Here is a 16817-nt window from a genome sequence, read left to right as displayed (position 1 = left end):
GGCCTTGTCACTGAGCTCCACATCCAGTCTGTCCTAAAATACCTCCCTCATTCGTGACTCCTCCACCCCCCTGGGCAGCCCATTCCAATATCTAATCACCCTTTCTGGGTAGAAATTCTTTCTAGTGTCCAGTGTAAACCTCCACTGGCTCAGGTATGGAGGGTCTGTGGCATACAGTCCAGCTGACCTTGGATGGTTGGGATGCTGGGGAAGGGAAACAGCCCTTTTCCTCTCCCACCTTCCTCACCAAGGGCTGCAAGCAATGACTGTTTTGAGAAGGACAGGGCTTGCCTTAACTGGCCTTCCAGTTGATGCTGTTCCCTCACTGTACTTCTCAAGTACACACCTCACATGTGGAAAAGCTTCAGTCCTACTAACCAATCTTAATATGGGAATATGAATATCCCTTCCCAGTATTTTTGTTCTGGTTTTAGGTAAGACTTATATTCACAATCAAAGATTTTGTGATCAATTATTACATCTTTACCTTCACTGAATGCAGCATCCCAGTTCAGTGGACATAAATTATAATCATTCAAATCACATCGTTTCTTAAAACACTTTACTATGTTAGGAAAAAAGAGTTGAATTTTAATGCCACATCTTTGCTGTCAGGGTTTGGAGCTGACTACGTTGTAGACACTTGCCTTGATGCCTCCTTATTGCTGAAGTTGACAAAATGTAATTCTGAAAGTTTTCTTAGATTATGAGAAAGGGATTTAAAACCTTTTGAAGCCTTCAAGACCACGAGGACATGTCTGAAATACACTGCAAATTATCTGAATCCTATCTCATTCTCCTGCTTCATTAACTCCTGAGCAAAGCTGGCCTGCCTGAGGTAATGCTGGCATTGCTGTCTGCCAGTGCTACTGCGTTGCCAAGCAATTAGATTTGTAGATATTTCCCTGGATTTTACCTTCCTAATACATGCTCCTTTATCTTGGAAGATACACTGTCACAATTTTTTATTTCCAACTGTGTACTAAGTTACCAAAACTATTTTTATACTTCGGTTGCTTTTAATACTTCCAGTGCTGCCAAAAAAAAAAAAATCAACTAAAGTATTAGTTGTTTTTTTCAATTAAAGAAATGTTATTGTCATTGCACAAAGCTTCTGTCTTATGTGAGCACCATGGTGAGCTTCTAAGTTCACTGTGACAATCAAATGACCAGTGGGACTGAGTTGGAATACTCCATAGTGGTTTGTGTATTGTCACATTTCCTGCCTGAAAAAACAGCCTAAATAGGTTTACTCTGAAAGGCTGTGCTGCAGATGCCTATGAAATAATTCTGCATGTGAGAAGAGAGCTGTTTTCTTACACAGGCACAGCTCTGTGTGTACAGTCACCCTGTTTAATGGCATCTAATGGATGCCTGTGATCCCTCACCGTGGTCAAGACCCTTGGAGGGCCCAGTTAAACTGAAAAATATGAGAATGCTGTAAAGCCCAGAGTGGTGACTGCAGTGCCTTTGCCTTGTACTGGGCCAACAGATCCACACTTACAGTGCCAGTGATTAGATGTGGAAGGGATAAATCTGAGAGCAATTCTTCCTGCAGTTCTTCAAGGGGACTGGAGCTGCTTGGAAAGTGTGTTTCAAATGCGCTGGTTTCCTTTCATATCGTCCCAGTATCAGATTTCTCCTGGAGGCATTGCGTGTCAGATGTCTAATGGAGCACAGAGTGCCTGGCAGAGGTGGCGGCGCAGCCTTTGGCAGAGCCATCCCTGTGACTACCCAGGGAAGATGTGGACTCCAAATCCCTGCGAATGCTCAAGACCAGATTGCATGGGGCTTGGAGCAACCTGGTCTAGTGGAAGGTGTCCCTGCCCATGGCAGGGGGTGGAATGGGATGGGTTTTAAGGTCCCTTCCAATCCAAACCATGTGTGATTGCTAAGAATTTAAACTCATGCCCAAGATCAGCACAATCCCACTGCTCCCTTCCCAACATTTCAAGACCTAGGTGGCTCCAGCCCCTGACAGTGCCCAGGTCGGGCACCCATCTCCTGGAAGCACATGAAGCCCAGGTACAGATTTCCAGAGTTCTGCTCTGGTGTCCTCTGGAAATTTTCTTCTCAGAAAGCGCTGGCTGCCATCGTGTCTTGCTCACTGAGCCTCTGCGGCGAAGGCTCCGTGGGCAATCCCTTCCCGCCTGAAGCCCTACTAAAGTCCCCTAATTAGGGAAACCGTCCGGCGGCCGTGGCGGCTCGCCCAGCACACGGGGGAAGGCGCGGGACGGCAGCAGGTGACGGGCACCGAGCCCTCAGGCGGGCCGGGACCGCCGCCATCCCGGGCCGCCCTCAGCGCCAGCGGCGCCGCCATTGGCCGCCATTGGCCGTCACGTGACCGCGCCTCAGGGGCCGCGGAGCCGCCGAGCGGAGCCGAGTGTGCGTGAGGGGCCGGGCCGGGACCCGGCGGGGCTGGGACGGGGACACCGGAGGGGTGGGCCGGGACCCGGCGGGGCTGGGACGGGGACACCGGAGGATTGGGGCGGGACCGCGGCGGGGCTGGGACGGGGACACCGGAGGGTTGGGGCGGGACCGCGGCGGGGCTGGGACGGGGACGCCGGCGCGGCTGGATCGGGGACAGCTGCGGGGCCGGGACGGGACCCCGGTGGGGCTGGGACCCCCGGAAGGCCCCGCCGCTGCCCCCCTGACCTGGGCAGCCCCGCATTCCCTCCCCGCGGGTCCGCAGCGGTTCAGGGGCCTGGTTCAGGTACCCCCGCAGAGACGCCCCTTGCTCGGTCGGGTAAATCCTGGCCCGTCTGAGCCGCCCCGTGTCTGCCCCCCGGAGCAGGTCCCCTGAAAGGAGCTGGAAATGATTTCCCACGTGCACCCGAAGAAGGAACTGTGGTTCTCCCACCTCCGTGCCTACAGAGGGAAGACCGAGACAGTGCTGAGCAGCAAGTAAGTGGATGGTACAATCATAGAATCATTAAGGTTGGGAAAAGCTCCCTAAGATCATGGAGTCTGACCATTAACCCAGCACTGTCCAGTCATCTGTGAAGCTATCGGTGAGAAAAACTGCTCCAGGATTCCCAGACCCTACCAGAATGCAAGGGATTGGTGATACCAGGATGGACCACAGTCCTCCCAGTGGTCCCTGGCAGCAGCCAGTGCTGGGTCCCAGAGAAGGCAGACAGGCAGTGGTGTGTTCCTGGATGCTTTCCCAGGCCCTGACACTCTGTGACTTCAGAAACTCCTGAAGCAGACATGCAATGTCTCAGTATCTCACAGCTCTCTCTGTATTTTCTTGCTATCTGAAGTTGTGCATGTTTTAGCACCCATGACAGCTTGCAGCCAGTAGTTCCACAGCATATTCAGCTGCTTTTTGAGTTGCTGCCTTCTTTAGTTTGCTTTGAAGCTGCCTTCTAGTAGCTCACTTCATGTCACTTGTTCTTAATTCAGAGCAGATGGTACAGGAGGGATCTCCACCCACCCCATGGGCCACTTGTGGTTTTATAGTCTTCTGCAATACTCCTATCAGCTGTACCCTTTATCTCCAGTGCAGAAGCTGTTCTGTGCCTTTTATTATTCATGTCATGCTCTGTATCTCCCTCAGCTCTACTGGAATTTCTCTGAAATGGAGGATCCATCCCTGCCCTTGCACACAGTCAGGCTGTGGGGTTTGAGCTGCAAGGGCACAATTACATTCTCTTTATTCTCTGTTTTTCCCTAATAATCATTAACATTTGATGGGCTATTTTATGAGCCTAGGAGCTGCAGTTTTCATCCATCTGCTCTAACTCCATGGGGCTATTCCAGAATGGTATCAAGAACATCCTAGGCTCATCCTGGTAGAGAGGCTGTTCCCCTCTGCACTTCTTTGTTTACAGTGCAGTGAATGTCCTCTGTCATTCCCCTGTCACCTGGTTGGTCAGTATCATAAGGCTCTGATAGAGTTTATAATCAGTCTTTGAATAACAGAATGATAAGCACCTCCCCTTCCCCTTCCTTCCCACCTCATGAGGGCCATTCATCCCATAGCAGCTGTTTCCTTACCAGTTTTGGTGAAGGAGGAATGTCTCTGGGAATGACTTTGAACTCCAGATCTCCCTTTTGCTAAAATTGGTGACATCTCTAAAGAGCCCCAAGTGGGTTCTCTAGAGAAAGAGATCCAAGGGTACATTTAAGGTGGTATTTAGGTTTTTTCCCAATGTCTGCACTTACTCTGATTACCTGGAGCTTGACTTGGAGCTTAGGGCAGTCTTGGGCATATCAGTGGCTTGAGCATCAACCCAAATTGGCATGGGCTGAGGAAGAACCACACTCTTCCTTTCTTGCTTGCTTATTAATTTTTTGCCAGTTCAGCCTTACACTTCCAGTATGAATTCCTGAGCATTGTGAACTTATTATCCTTTCACTTAAAACACCTCCAGTGAGGTCCTGTCATCATGATTTTTATCAAGCACTTTACAGACAACAGCAACAGAACAACTTCCCAAGCTCCAATACCTGCTCAGTAAGTCTGACCCACAGGGCAAGGGCTTCATGTCCTTATGCTGTCTTTGGATATCCCCCTTCTCTTTTCCTCCAGATCCCACCTGGATGGAGTAGCTGGAGACAGATGGCTATCAAAGTTCCAGTTTCTGTTGCTCTCATGGAACAATTTTAAGGAGAACTGTATGAAATGTCAATGTCACACCAAGCTACTGTAAAAGGCATCTCAGGAGTTCACTGTGAAATCACATTGTGATGTTTCCTTACCTGCCAGAAAGAGGAAGATCAAATGTGTACTTCTATCATTTAGGCTGTAATTCTGGACTCTCCTTCCTTAGTTCTGCCATGACTCTCCTGCTCCAAGACAGCACTTCCTCATCCCAGTTCTGCATGCTCTCCCATGCACCCATGGGAGCATAAAGTTGCCTTTCTTCTGCCTTTAAGACTGGCATAAGCCATGTTCGAGGTGTCTGATATTTCATCCCTTAGGGACAGTGTCTCCTTTGGGAGTGTCTCTCTGCAGCAAAAGATCAGGGATGTTGCATTTGTTCTGCTGAGGAGGACAGTTCTTTGTGGCACTTCTGTGACTCCCAATTCAGCTTTTAATAACTTTTCAGATATCCTAGAAGAGCATCCATCTTTCCCATTCAAGCACTAAGCTTTTACCTCTAATATGCCAATAATTTCAGTGGATTCAGGTTCTGTCAGAGCACACAGGGCTGTTCTCAGGGTTTGTTCCTGTGAACATACTGAGAAATGCACTGTGTAGTTTGGAGGGAAATATCAGAACTTTCTGTAAGAGTCAGTCTGGTGAATTTTTAGAATTTGATCCCTTTTGATTTCCCCTGTCTAAAGTTTCCTGTCTGTAACTTCTCTCCAGATTCTCATTGCAGCTGAAGATGGGATTGTGAGCAAAAAAAGAGAAGAATCCCCACCAAGGCATCCCTGGGCCAGCAAAACCTGAGGTTTCACTTGCAGGACTCTCCAAGGAGAACAATTCCCAGAGTCCTGCACAGGACCGAGTCATCCCACACAGGTCAGAAAGGGTTCAGAGACCTCTGGAGAAGAGGCAAAGCCGAGTGATGCTGTGTGGGAAAAGTTTCAGGAAGCTGCCAGATGTTATCCAGCAGAGAAATTCCTCTGTGGGGAGACTGATGATATGTGGGGACTGCGGGAAGAGCTTCCGTGTGAGTTCCAACCTCGTCCAGCATCAGAGAATCCACACTGGAGAGAAACCCTTCTCCTGCACCGAGTGTGGGGAGCGTTTCCGGCAGCGATCCCATCTCATCCAGCACCAGAGGATCCACACGGGAGAGAGGCCCTACGAGTGCTCCGAGTGTGGAAAGAGCTTCAGCGTGAGCTCGAAGCTGCTCCGGCACCAGGTGACCCACACCGGGGAGAAGCCCTTCAGGTGTGCTGAGTGCGGGAAGAGGTTCTCTGGGAACTCCCAGCTGGTGCAGCACCGGCGAGTGCACACCGGGGAGAGGCCCTACACGTGCAGCAGCTGCGGGAGGAGCTTCAGCGTGAGCTCGGCCCTGACGCGGCACCGGCGCGTCCACACCGGGGAGAAGCCCTACGGCTGCACCGAGTGCGGGAAGAGCTTCAGCCAGAGCTCCGAGCTCATGAAACACCAGCGGGTGCACACCGGGGAGAAGCCCTACAAGTGCTCCGACTGCGGGAAGAGCTTCAGCGTGAGCTCGGCCCTCATCCAGCACCGCCGGTTCCACACGGGCGAGCGCCCGTACGGGTGCTCCGAGTGCGGGAAGAGCTTCACGGTGAGCTCCCACCTCATCCAGCACCGCCGCTTCCACACCGGGGAGCGCCCCTTCGAGTGCACGGAGTGCGGGAAGAGCTTCCTGTGGAGGTCGGCCCTGCTGCGGCACTGGCGGGTGCACAGCGGGGAGCGGCCGTACGCTTGTGCTGACTGCGGGCACAGCTTCAGGCAGAGCGCGCACCTCACCCAGCACCGCCGCACCCACACCGGCGAGCGGCCCTACGCCTGTGCCGACTGCGGGAGGGGCTTCGCCGTGAGCTCCGCGCTCCTGAGGCACCGGCACGTCCACAGGGCGGTGGAGCCCTAGGGTCCGATCCCGGTGTCTCCGTTCGCTCCATTGACTGCCCTGCTCGCAGGGTGGGAAGGCACTTTCTTTTAGGAGAACGAGTCCTAAAGGAGAAAAGTGCAAATAGGGGAGAGTCAGTGCGAAGAGCTGGAGGTCTGGAGAGGAGCGTGGACACAGTAGGGGAAGGTGGTGGTGTTCGGAGGGAAAGCTCTTGTGAGAGAAAGAAGTGCTTTGAAAAGGCTGGAATGTGCTTGGTGTATTTCAGAGGAAGGTAAATGACTCTGTGCCCACATCTGGACAATTAATAGAGTGAAGCACACAGACCATCTTAGAGCCCGCAACACTCAGTCAACAAAAGCTCCTGATCTCTGTGTTCAGAGGCGCTGAGCTCCCTCCCTCAGCCCGCGGGCTGGGGCCGCAGCACAAAGAAGCCCAAGGCCGGGTGCCCTCAGCGCCCCGCGCTGGCTGTCCGTGTGTCCCTCCGGCCCTACAGGGGCTGTGGGGCGGCAGCTGCGCTGGGTGCGGTTGCTGCCGCCGCCAATAAAGCCGCCGGTGCCGCAGCGCTGCCGCCCTCTTTCCTTCTCCGCCGCCGTTTCCTCCCGTCCGGGCGCGGCGCTTGCGCATGCGCGGATTTGCGCTCGGGCCGGCCCTCCGGGGGCGGGGCCTCCTGGCACCGGCCAGGTGAGCGGGGGGCGTGGTCAGAGTGACGTCTCGGCCGCCTCCACCAATTGGCGGCTTCGGCGTGTGCGCGGCCGCGCGCGCCGGCCGCCTCCAGAGGGGGACCCTCGCCGCCTTCACCAATGGCCGGCGCGTGCCGAGCGCGGCTCCTGATTGGCCGCGCGGTGACCTCTCGCCAATAAATCCCGGCCGGCCGCGCGGGGCCTTTGTCTCGGGCCGGGGCTGAGGGCGGCGGCGGCGGCGGTAGCAGCGGCAGCGGTGAGTGCGCGGCGCGTCCCCGTGGCAGCGCGGCCGGGCCCGCGGGCCCTCCCCTCCCGTGGGACTCGCGCTGCGGGGTTCTGGCCGCTCCGGCGGCGGGTCGGCCGAGAAGCCCTCCCGAACCGCCTCAGAGCCTTGTTTCCCTGCCGCGGACCGCCGGGGCTGTCGCGGCTGACATGACCGCCCTGTCCCGGCCCGGGACGCCCGGGCCCACAACTCCCGCCCACGAGCCGTGTGCCCGTGCGGGGCTGGGCGCTGCCAACCTGCCGGGCCGGCCCTTGTCAGCCCTCCCTGATCCTGCCCTGTGTCCCCGGGGGCGTGTGCCGGCACTGGGGCCCCAGAGCCCCGCAGTGGCTCTGCGCGGCTGCTCGTGAGCGACGCCCGGGGCTTCGGGGACAAGAGCCCTGCGCTGCGTGCTCCCGGTGGTGACGGGGCCGCTTGGCTTTCCTTGGCCCCGCTGAGCTCAGAGAAGCGCTTGGAGAGCAAAGGGCTGTTGCTGTCCCTCCTTTTGTGCTATTGGCAGTTGTCCTGTTCAAGCCTCTGCATTGCACAGATCAGCCCTAAGTGCCCGTCACTGGCGCTGCTTGGCACGTCCTGGGCACAGCTGGCGGCGTGCTGGGACAGGCAGGGCAAGCGCTGGCTCTCCCCAGAGCAAGGGCTGTTCGGTATAATCGTGTGTGTCTGTCACAATGTGTTCTTTCTCACCCGAGATCCAACCCTGACTTGCCCCTTCGCTGTTCTCATAGCCAGGGTGAGAAAATAGGTTCTTGATGGGCTGCCTGACACAAGGGCCACCACTAAAGGGCAGAACTGAACAAGGTCTTTGAGCTCACCAGGAGCTTCCTTTGGTCAGTTTGTTGAGGTGCTGGGCTGCAGCTCTGGAAGACAAAAGTAGCATTTGTGTGTGCACTGCTAGAAGTGTCTCAGACTTGAATTACTGCCTAAATTTAGACTGTGTCTAGGTGAAATCTTCAACCTACTTGGGATCAGGTAATGCGGTAATTTAGTCTGTGAGGCTTCATTTCCAGCAGCAGTCAGTGCCAAATCCCCCTCAGAAGGAGATGAGAATCTCTCCTGCTGGGATTGCCAGGTAACCTCTGGGATGATTCTTCAAGCCTCTAGGCCTGGAGTTCTGAGGTTTGTTTCCACTGCAGTGATGGTCAGGTAGGTCCAAACACACTCTGAGCTCTGTGTGTGGGGAAATGCCTTGAAGTTGCATAAAAGTTAAACAGCAGATACAAACTCTGTACTGCCTGGGTGTTTGTGAGTTGCCAAACTTCTCCTAGAGTGCCCAAGTAGAGCCAGGACTTCCAGTCCTCCTTCCCTGCAGCAGCAGTGGCTTCTTCCTTCAAAAGGCATGGGATTATTGGGATTAAATGTCTTCCTACCCTGAAAAGAACAGCTGTGCAGCTGGGTGAGGAGATGTGTGTAGGGACGAACTGCACAAATCTAGATGAGGTAGAGGTGCTTTCTCAGGGGATTTGAACAGTCCCTGGGAAAGAGCTGTTTGGAATGCTGAGGTGTTCTGTACCAAACCTCCTCCCCACTCTCCAGCCCTGCTATCCCAGCTGGTAGCTGTTGGATTGCTCCCAGGAAGGCTCTGTCTGGGCACTGGGACGTACATGTTTACCCTGAACAGCAGCCAGGTCCTGGATGAGCTGAGCTCCCTGCAGCAAATGATATGACATTCCAGCCTCTGCAGAGGAGGTGGCAGCTGCCTGAGCCTCCTCCTTGGTGCGTGGGACATGCCCCCTTTCAGAGGAGCAGAGAAACCAGGGCTGTGACCACAGACTGGGGCTTGCAGTTGCCAGTTTTTGAGTAAAAGAGACGGTGTGTGGTGGTATGAGACACAGTGGCTCTGATTGCCTTTCCTCCCAGTTCTGCAATAATCCAGCACTGGGAAGGATGGGGTTGGTTTGTGCTGACTCGTCTTGTTCTGGAGGTGTCTGTGCTAGAGACTGTATCAGGAAAAATCTGAGTGTCCACGTTTTCCTGCACGTGTTCTGCCCTCGCCTGGGGCTACAGGGACTGGTGTTACCACTGCCCTGCCCATTGCCATGGGGAGGAACTTGTCAGGCTGAGCCCTGCAAAACCCAGCAGGGGAGGTAAAAGTCTGAGAGTGCACCAAGGGCCTTCAATGACTTTTTGGATGCTAATCCCTGCTCCCAGCAGCAGACAGTGCTCCTGGGACAGTCATCCACCATTCCCATTAGTTGTGCTTCTGTAACACTAGTAACAGGGCTGGGTGAAGGCTCCTGAGACCCCACAGGGTCCCCTGTGTGACATGGAGAACCAAGTTGCTGTGTGAACATGAGCATGCTCAGGGGGTGGGGTGGGAGTGGAGGCTCTGATGGGTGAGCAGATGTGATGATCTCAGGGCCATCTGTGTCTGGCCATTGGGAGCCTTGAGCCATGGCTGCTGTTGACCACTATTTTCTGAGGCCTGATCTGCTGTGTTCCTTTGGACTGGATTTGGTGTCAGCCTCCAGGCCTCTCTCAAGGGATCAGTGGTACTCAGGTGCTCTGTAGCTCTGCTCTCACCTGCTGCTTTGTACCAGTGGCTGTTGCAGGTGTGTGGAGACAGCACACCTCACCTCCAGGATTCCAGCTTTCTGGGAGTATAAGATAAATTGGAACTAGTTTGTCTAGTTTCCTTTTGGAATTTGCAGCTCTTGAGAAGGTCCTGGCCTGCCATGAGCAGAGCAAGCAGGCAGGGTGTCACAGAGCTGGTGATCCACCTTGGCAGGAGGCCAGTGGGTTCTTCCTCCTGTACCCACAACAGGCTCCTGACTGAGCTCAGGTGGGTCATTTGCCTCTGTGCTTTGATGTCCCTTCCCCACAGTGGGCATTTCCCAACATCTGAAGCTGTGTGAGGAGTGAAGATGTGTCCTTGAGTTGAGCTGCCTAGTGAGTGATCACATAGGCAGTACAGCACCTGAAGCTGGTTTCTGCCCTGACCTTTATCCTGGGGTGGGTGGAGAGGCTGCACCATGCCATGTCAAGGGAGGGGTGATGAGAATGTAGGGCTGCCATCCCAAATGACCCTGAAGGACTTCTGTCCCAGCCCTGGGGTCCTGGCATCACAAAATAATGCATTTGGTCTGTCTTCCTTCGGGGAAGACTCTGTCCCAGCGAACATAAAGACTGTGTGATCACAGGGAAAACCTTCACCTGGTGACAAGTCCCCCAGACCAGGTGCTGTGCCTGAGCTGGGGGGAGCCTTGTGCTGCACCTGAGGATGGGGCTCAGCCCCAGTTCCTGGTTGGAGTGTGAAGAGCACTGAGGGTGGCTGTGAAACAGGGCTTAGAAACTCTGGGGTGAGGAACTGGAAAGCAATTGATTTGTAACTGGTGTGCTCATGTGAGCTGGGGCCCAGCAGCTGCTGTGCCTGTGCTGACAAGCTCGAGGCAGCTGCTTGTTGGTTCTTCCAATCCCCAGCCGTGGGCTGAGCAGTGAATCCATGGATGCAGCCTGGCAAGGGGGGCTGAACTGAAGTGGGGGAGCATGAGGATTGTTCTCTTGGTGAGTGAAGAGCCAGCATCAGCTTAGCTCCTTGGTTCCAAGGCTGCCTGTAAGGTGGTGGTGTTGCTCTGCACAAAGCTGATTACAGGTCCATTTTATAAATGAGATGCCTGGATTTCTGTGCTCAGCCAATGTAATCCAGGTGTGTCTTGGTCCTGCCTCTGGGTAAGGCTTATGCATCTTGTTACATTAAAGGAGATTTTATTTCCTTTTGCAAAAGAGGAGGGGAAACCCAATTACTTGTGGGATTTGAAGTAAACTCTGCCAGGCAGGAGAGGAGGGTGTGAGTGGGAGCAGGAGCTGTCTGCAGCTCACTCTGCTTGGAGAGTGGCTCAGGAAAGGCAGAGCAGTGAAATCTGCCCCTGCTTTGGAAGTTCCTCTATTCTGTCACAGGGCTTCTGTCACATTCTTGTTTCCCGTGTGAGCTCCCTGACTTCAGCACTCAGCTGGCCTAATTCACTACTTTCTTCCAGGGAAGCTTTGTACTGCTGTGGAAATGTAGCTTGTTCTTCCTCCTGAGTGAAGGAGAGCGGCTTCCCTTTCCAGTTACTCTGCTTGGAGTGTGACATTGGGGAAATATTTGGTAGCACCAGGGGAAAGCAGCCAGCTCACAAGTCCAGTGCAGGTTCCCAACATGGAGCTCTCATCTTCAGCCAGGAGCCATCCTGAACTGGGAAATGGAATGCAGGCTGCTGTGCTGTAGGTCTCCTCTGAGGTTAATGTTTTGTGAACTGGGTGTCAGCGTTGAGGCTCACCTGAGGTAGCTGAACTGAACAGGCACATCTGCTTCCTTGGAAGTGCCTGGTGTGAGGTGGAAACAGCCAGAGGCTGCTCCTCGCTGCCCTGCCTGGTGGAGCTGCTCAGAGAGCTCCTTGCTGGACTGTTCAGCATTTCGCACCCATCCCTTTGCTAAGGCAGCTTCCCCTGAAAACCCCTCTCTGATTTTGCTTTTCAGACTGATCCCCAGCAGTGATCCCAATGCCATCAGCCGTGGAGAGCCCAGAGGGGGGAGAGGAGGACATCCTGTGCTATGAGGAAATAGAAGGTGACCCTGTCAGGTGAGTTCTGTCCTAAGCAATGAGACAGACACAACCTTGGGCAGGGCAGGAGATCTTCCAGGTAAAGGAGTGATCCTTCTCATCTGAAAGAAGTGAGGGACCCCAATAAGTGATTAATCAAATGTGCTGTGAAATCTCTTCAATCAAACTGTACTGTAAGGGTGGAAGGGATGGGAAAGAATTATCTGGCAGGGCTGACAACACACAGTTTTCTTTAGTCTCTACTATCAAAGTCACATTTCAGAAACACTTCAACTATTTGGCAGTTGTGTTTGTGTCTTCCTGGCCAAGGGGAGCCAGTTTTCCATGGCTTACTGGGCAGGCTCATGTGATAGCAGCTTCTTGTTTTGAAAACTGACTCCAGAGGTGAACTCAGTTCTGGTGAACTCTTGTCTTTGCAGAATACCCAGGTCTAGGCAAGGACATTTTCTAGGAGGTTACTTTAAAAAACAAATTCACACACATGTTCTAAAAGCCAAGGTTTCAGACTTGGAAAACAGGAAGGGTGACTAGGGTCACCTAGGAGACCTAGACAGGCTGGTTGACTTCTTCGACTTGACAGGCTCAGCTTCATGCAGAGTTAATGTTTCCTGGCTCTCCTGGCACATGCAGTGGGTCTGGAGTGTTCAAAGTCTCTCTTAGAGCTAACACAAATGTGCTACCTGCAGCAAACTAGTGATAAAATCCATAAGGTATGCTTTGACATGATTTGAGTGAGTGTATGTGTTGGTACTGTACCAGTGTCCTGATACTGTACCTGGTTGTAGCCAGGTGGGGGTTGGTCTCTTCTCCCAGGCAACCACTGACAGAACTAGAGGATAAGGCAGTCTTAAGCTGCACCAGGAAAAGTTTAGGTTAGACATCAGGAAAACTTCTTCCCTGAAACAGTGATTGGGCACTGGAATTTTCTGCCCAGGGAGGTGGTGGAGTCACTGTCCCTGGATGTGTTTAAAAAAAGACTGGACGTGGTACTAAGTGCCATGGTTTAATTGATGAGGAGGTGTTAGGTCATAGGTTGGACTTGATGATTTCAAAGGTCTTTTCCAAACTAGTTCTTTCTGTGATTGTGTCCAGGTAGGTGCAGTACCTGTAGCCTAAAATCACAGATTTTAATGTTTTGGGTCCTTTTTAAAACAAGACACCTTGTGGAAACTTGCAAAACCAGTGTAATTCGGGAGAAAGGAACTTTTTAAGGGTGTTCTTGCCCTGTTTTGCCATTCAGCTCTTATCTCTTCTCCAGCAGTTGATATCCAAGTTGGGAAAGCTGGGGACCTGCCTGTGCATGCATTTGCTCCCACCTGAGCCTTCTTTCTTCTCCAGCAGAAGATGCCACCAAGGCCCCCATGCCCTTGAGCCTGCCCTGATAGTTGCTCCCCATATGCTTGTGTAGTGTTGTTGGGCTACATGGATGAGAAGCAGAAGTCATGGTGCAGGGATCAGAGGGTCCTTGGCAGTTGCTTCAGCATCCTGGGCCAGAGCCCCTGGTAAGCCCCAGCCTGCTTGGAGTGGCAAGTATGGTTGGCACATGGGCTGCTGCCAACCTTCTGCTTCCTCCAGCAGGTGCCAGGTCAACCTGTGGGGTGGCCTGAGGGTCCCAGCTTTTATATTCTCTGAACTGGGATGGTAGAGAGTGGGAGATCCCTCCAAACACAGCAGGGATAAACTCATTGCTGTGTCTGGCAGCGGGGTGAAAGGAGCTCTCCTGTTTGCCTGCAGCCCCATGGACCTTTCAGAGCTGCTGAAGGAGGGGACAAAGGAATCGCACGACCGTGCGGAGAACACTCAGTTTGTCAAGGACTTCCTGAAGGGGCGGATCAAGAAGGAGCTCTTCAAGGTGAGTGTTGCTCTGCTCCCCATCTCTTTGATGTACCCAGTGACTGATGCAGACTCAAGGCAGAGCCCCACAGCCCTGGGGGTGTTAGGGCGGTAGATAGAGCAGAGCCTTTGCTCCTTCCAGCAGTGCCTGCTGGTTTTGTGCCGGGCCTGGGGGTTTCCTCTTGTTTACCCCAATTCCATGCAGGAGTAGTCATGAGATGAGCTGTGCCCATCTAGTGACCAGCTTCTCAAATGAGCTGTGCTCTGTCCATAGCTGGCCACCGTGGCCCTGCACTTCACCTACTCTGCTCTGGAAGAGGAGATGGATCACAACAAGAGCAACCCAGTCTTTGCTCCTCTGTATTTCCCCGTAGAGCTTCACCGGAGAGAAGCGTTGGCCAAAGACCTCAAATATTTCTATGGAGAAGACTGGAAAGAAAAGATCCAGTGTTCAGAGGCAACTCAGCAATATGTGGACAGAATCCATCATGTGGGACAACACGAGCCAGAGCTTCTGGTGGCTCATGCTTACACACGCTACATGGGGGACCTCTCAGGTGGCCAGGTGCTGAAGAAGGTAGCCCAGAGGGCCCTGAAGTTGCCCAGTACTGAGGAAGGGATCCAATTCTACGTGTTTGACAACATTTCCAATGCACAGAAGTTCAAGCAGCTTTATAGGGCAAGAATGAATGCTCTGGACTTCGACAAGAACACCAAGGAAAGGATCGTGGAAGAGGCCAACAAAGCCTTCAGATTTAACATGCAGGTACTAAACAAATCCCTTGAGCTCCTGTATGTGTAGGTGCTGCAGCTTTTTAGGTCTGGCCCAGGTTAATTCAGGCATACCACTCACCCAGGCAGTGGTCTGGGGCTGAGACCACCACAGCCCCTCCTTGAGGGGTTGGGATTCTAGTTGAACTAGCTCTTTCACTAGCTTCTGGAGCTGCTGTCAGGCAGGAATTCCTCCCATTCTCTGACACCACAGCCAAGCCCTTTGATTAAGGCAAAATTAGTATGACTTCAAGATTCCCATGGGCTGTGTGGCTGCGAAGCAGGGAGGGGAGCAGAGCTCTTGGGCCAAGACAGCCTCAAACTTTGAGTGTGTTGCATCATCCTGGTGACAATTCATCTCCTGTCTCAGGTCTGACTTGTTGCTCTGTGGTCAGAAATGTCTGGAGCCTCCTGTTCCTCCCATAGCATTTGCCTCTCATCAAACCTGACTGAGCTGCTGCTTGCCCCAGGGAATGAACACAGATTTAGCTACTGGATGGAAGTTTTAATCTTGTGCTTGTAGCAGGTCAGTGTGATTTAAACTGGCCAGAAACATGGTGAGGTGTGGTTGGCTCCTTTGTCAGGATCCTTATGGAATCCCATGGCAGTGAGAGCAGCTGCCTGACCACTGCAGGAGCTGGGATCCTCCAAGGGTCTGCAGCAGGGAGGGGAGAGCCTGTTGCCTCACACTCCCACCCACAGCAGGCTGGGAAGTGAGCAGCAGGGCGGTGCTGCCTCACTCCTGACTGGATGCTCTTGGGATGGGCTGTGCCTTCCTGGAGTTGCAGTGTGTGTCAGGTGTCACCACAGGTTTGCAGTGGATGCCCTGAAAGGTGTCTGGGGACAGGGAAGGAGGAGTGGTGCTTGCTTGTTCTCCAGATGATTCCAGGGGTCTGGCTGAGAGCTGCCTAGCTCTGCCTGCTTCACATGCTCACTGTTACCCCTTGCAGGTGTTTGATGAGCTGGACAAGATAGGCAGGTCGCTGGCAGAAGAAGCCCAAGATGGAGGCTTTCCAGTCCATGACGGAAAAGGAGACATCCGCAAATGCCCTTACTATGCAGACAAACTGGGTAGGTGGTGGCAACGAGAGAGCTGCCATGGGCGTGTGGTGCAGGACGGGCAGTGCTAACAGTACTTTCTGTGTCCTGCAGGCACGGCAGGCCCTGGCTGCCCCTTCCATGCTGCTGTGGGCCTGGCCAGGCAGCCCCTGGTGCAGCTGGTGCTGGCAGCCTGTGTGGCCGTGGCAGCAGGAGCTGCAGCCTGGTACATCCTGTGACAGGAACAGTGTGGCTCTGCTCGGGGGCAAGGGGAGAGATGTGCCCTGCCTGTTTTCAGACCTTTCTCTTGCTGGTGGTGAGTTGGCTGCAGAGTGGGAGTAAGGAAATAAACAGGAATCCTGCGGGACTGTCCAAGCCTCCTCACACACCGCTATAACACAATGTCTTTAGCTGACTAGTACACAGGACTGGCTGGTGCGAGGGGGTGAGGATTCCACTGCATCACTGCCCTGCCCAGGCTGGGGCAGCTTTTAAGGCTAGAGATGTCCTGTCCTGTCCTGGCAAAGGCTTCACATGCTTGGCTTTTCATCTCCATCCCTGGAGCAGTGTCTGGAGGGAGTTTCCCACCCTGGGTTGCAACTGCAGAATGTCATCAGCATTTCAAGCGACGAGCACTTGCCTTCCTACCCTGAGAGCTGAGGCTGTGCCATGGGGCTGTTATCTCAAAGGAGTGTCCCGTGTGGAGGGATGTCCTAGGAACTGTCTGACTCCGGTTGGAGGGAGCTCCCTGGGGCTGGGGGCAGGACCATGGTGGGGTATGGAGGTGACAGATGTATATTGTGCAACTTTGGGGTTGAGGGTTGGTTGTTGGTTATTTTTCCTTGACTGGAATAAAAAGTTGCAATGCTGTAGCTGGGGGAAGCCAAAAGCGTATCACTGTGAGAATGGGGAGGGGGCTAATGGGAGGAGTGCAGAGTCCCACACTGTTTCACTTGTCTCTGACTCATGCAGTCCCTGAGGAAGTCCTGCCCTAGCACCCCATGGTCCCTGCTGTTGCCCTTGGGGTTTCCTTGTGTGGACGCCCATTGCCCTGCTCAGAGGACACAGGGTTTGGGGCTTACCTGTGTTGAGGGGGTTCCTGGTTGGGTAGGGAAGCTGCTGCTCTTCCTCCTATGCTTGTTACTGCTGTACCCCCACCCTGCCTTCATCCTCAGCTCCC

At 53.6% G+C, this 16817-nt stretch overlaps 2 protein-coding genes across 5 annotated transcripts; both read left to right on the top strand.

The window, feature by feature from the left end:
* The first annotated feature begins 2323 nt into the window (after positions 1-2323).
* On the top strand, positions 2324-6616 carry LOC121669157 (zinc finger protein 436-like). Of its 2 annotated transcripts, XM_042037729.1 has the most exons (3): positions 2324-2385; positions 2795-2904; positions 5318-6616. In XM_042037729.1, exon 3 carries the CDS (start codon positions 5520-5522, stop codon positions 6516-6518), a length of 999 nt encoding a protein of 332 aa, XP_041893663.1. In that variant the 5' UTR covers positions 2324-2385; positions 2795-2904; positions 5318-5519; the 3' UTR covers positions 6519-6616. The 2 variants fall into 2 exon arrangements, with proteins under 2 accessions (XP_041893663.1, XP_041893662.1); XM_042037728.1 differs by lacking the exon at positions 2324-2385 and having other exon boundaries at positions 2539-2904.
* Positions 6617-6746: 130 nt separating this feature from the next.
* On the top strand, positions 6747-16509 carry HMOX2 (heme oxygenase 2). 3 transcript variants are annotated; one of them, XM_042037731.1, is made up of 6 exons: positions 6747-6768; positions 11911-12013; positions 13730-13847; positions 14103-14594; positions 15550-15670; positions 15752-16509. In XM_042037731.1, the coding sequence occupies exons 2-6, from the start codon at positions 11934-11936 to the stop codon at positions 15874-15876; spliced, it is 936 nt and encodes a 311-aa protein (XP_041893665.1). In that variant the 5' UTR covers positions 6747-6768; positions 11911-11933; the 3' UTR covers positions 15877-16509. The 3 variants fall into 3 exon arrangements, with proteins under 3 accessions (XP_041893665.1, XP_041893664.1, XP_041893666.1); XM_042037730.1 differs by lacking the exon at positions 6747-6768 and adding an exon at positions 7273-7433; XM_042037732.1 differs by lacking the exons at positions 6747-6768; positions 11911-12013 and adding an exon at positions 13382-13497.
* Positions 16510-16817: the final 308 nt, after the last annotated feature.

Source organism: Corvus kubaryi, unplaced genomic scaffold (assembly GCF_017639235.1).
Source record: "Corvus kubaryi isolate FWS band 111438036 unplaced genomic scaffold, C.kubaryi_AGA036_p1.0 37387, whole genome shotgun sequence".
Taxonomy (NCBI): Eukaryota; Metazoa; Chordata; class Aves; order Passeriformes; family Corvidae; genus Corvus; species Corvus kubaryi.
Note: the sequence above shows the minus strand (reverse complement) of the source record. Positions and strands in the feature narration are given on the sequence as shown.

Coding starts and splice junctions, on each gene's coding strand:
- HMOX2 (XM_042037731.1), top strand. CDS start 11,934: ATGCCATCAGCCGTGGAGAGCCCAGAGGGGGGAGAGGAGGACATCCTG. Junction 13,848..14,102: donor TCAAGAAGGAGCTCTTCAAG/GTGAGTGTTGCT, acceptor CTCTGTCCATAG/CTGGCCACCGTGGCCCTGCA. Junction 15,671..15,751: donor TTACTATGCAGACAAACTGG/GTAGGTGGTGGC, acceptor TGTGTCCTGCAG/GCACGGCAGGCCCTGGCTGC.
- LOC121669157 (XM_042037729.1), top strand. CDS start 5,520: ATGCTGTGTGGGAAAAGTTTCAGGAAGCTGCCAGATGTTATCCAGCAG.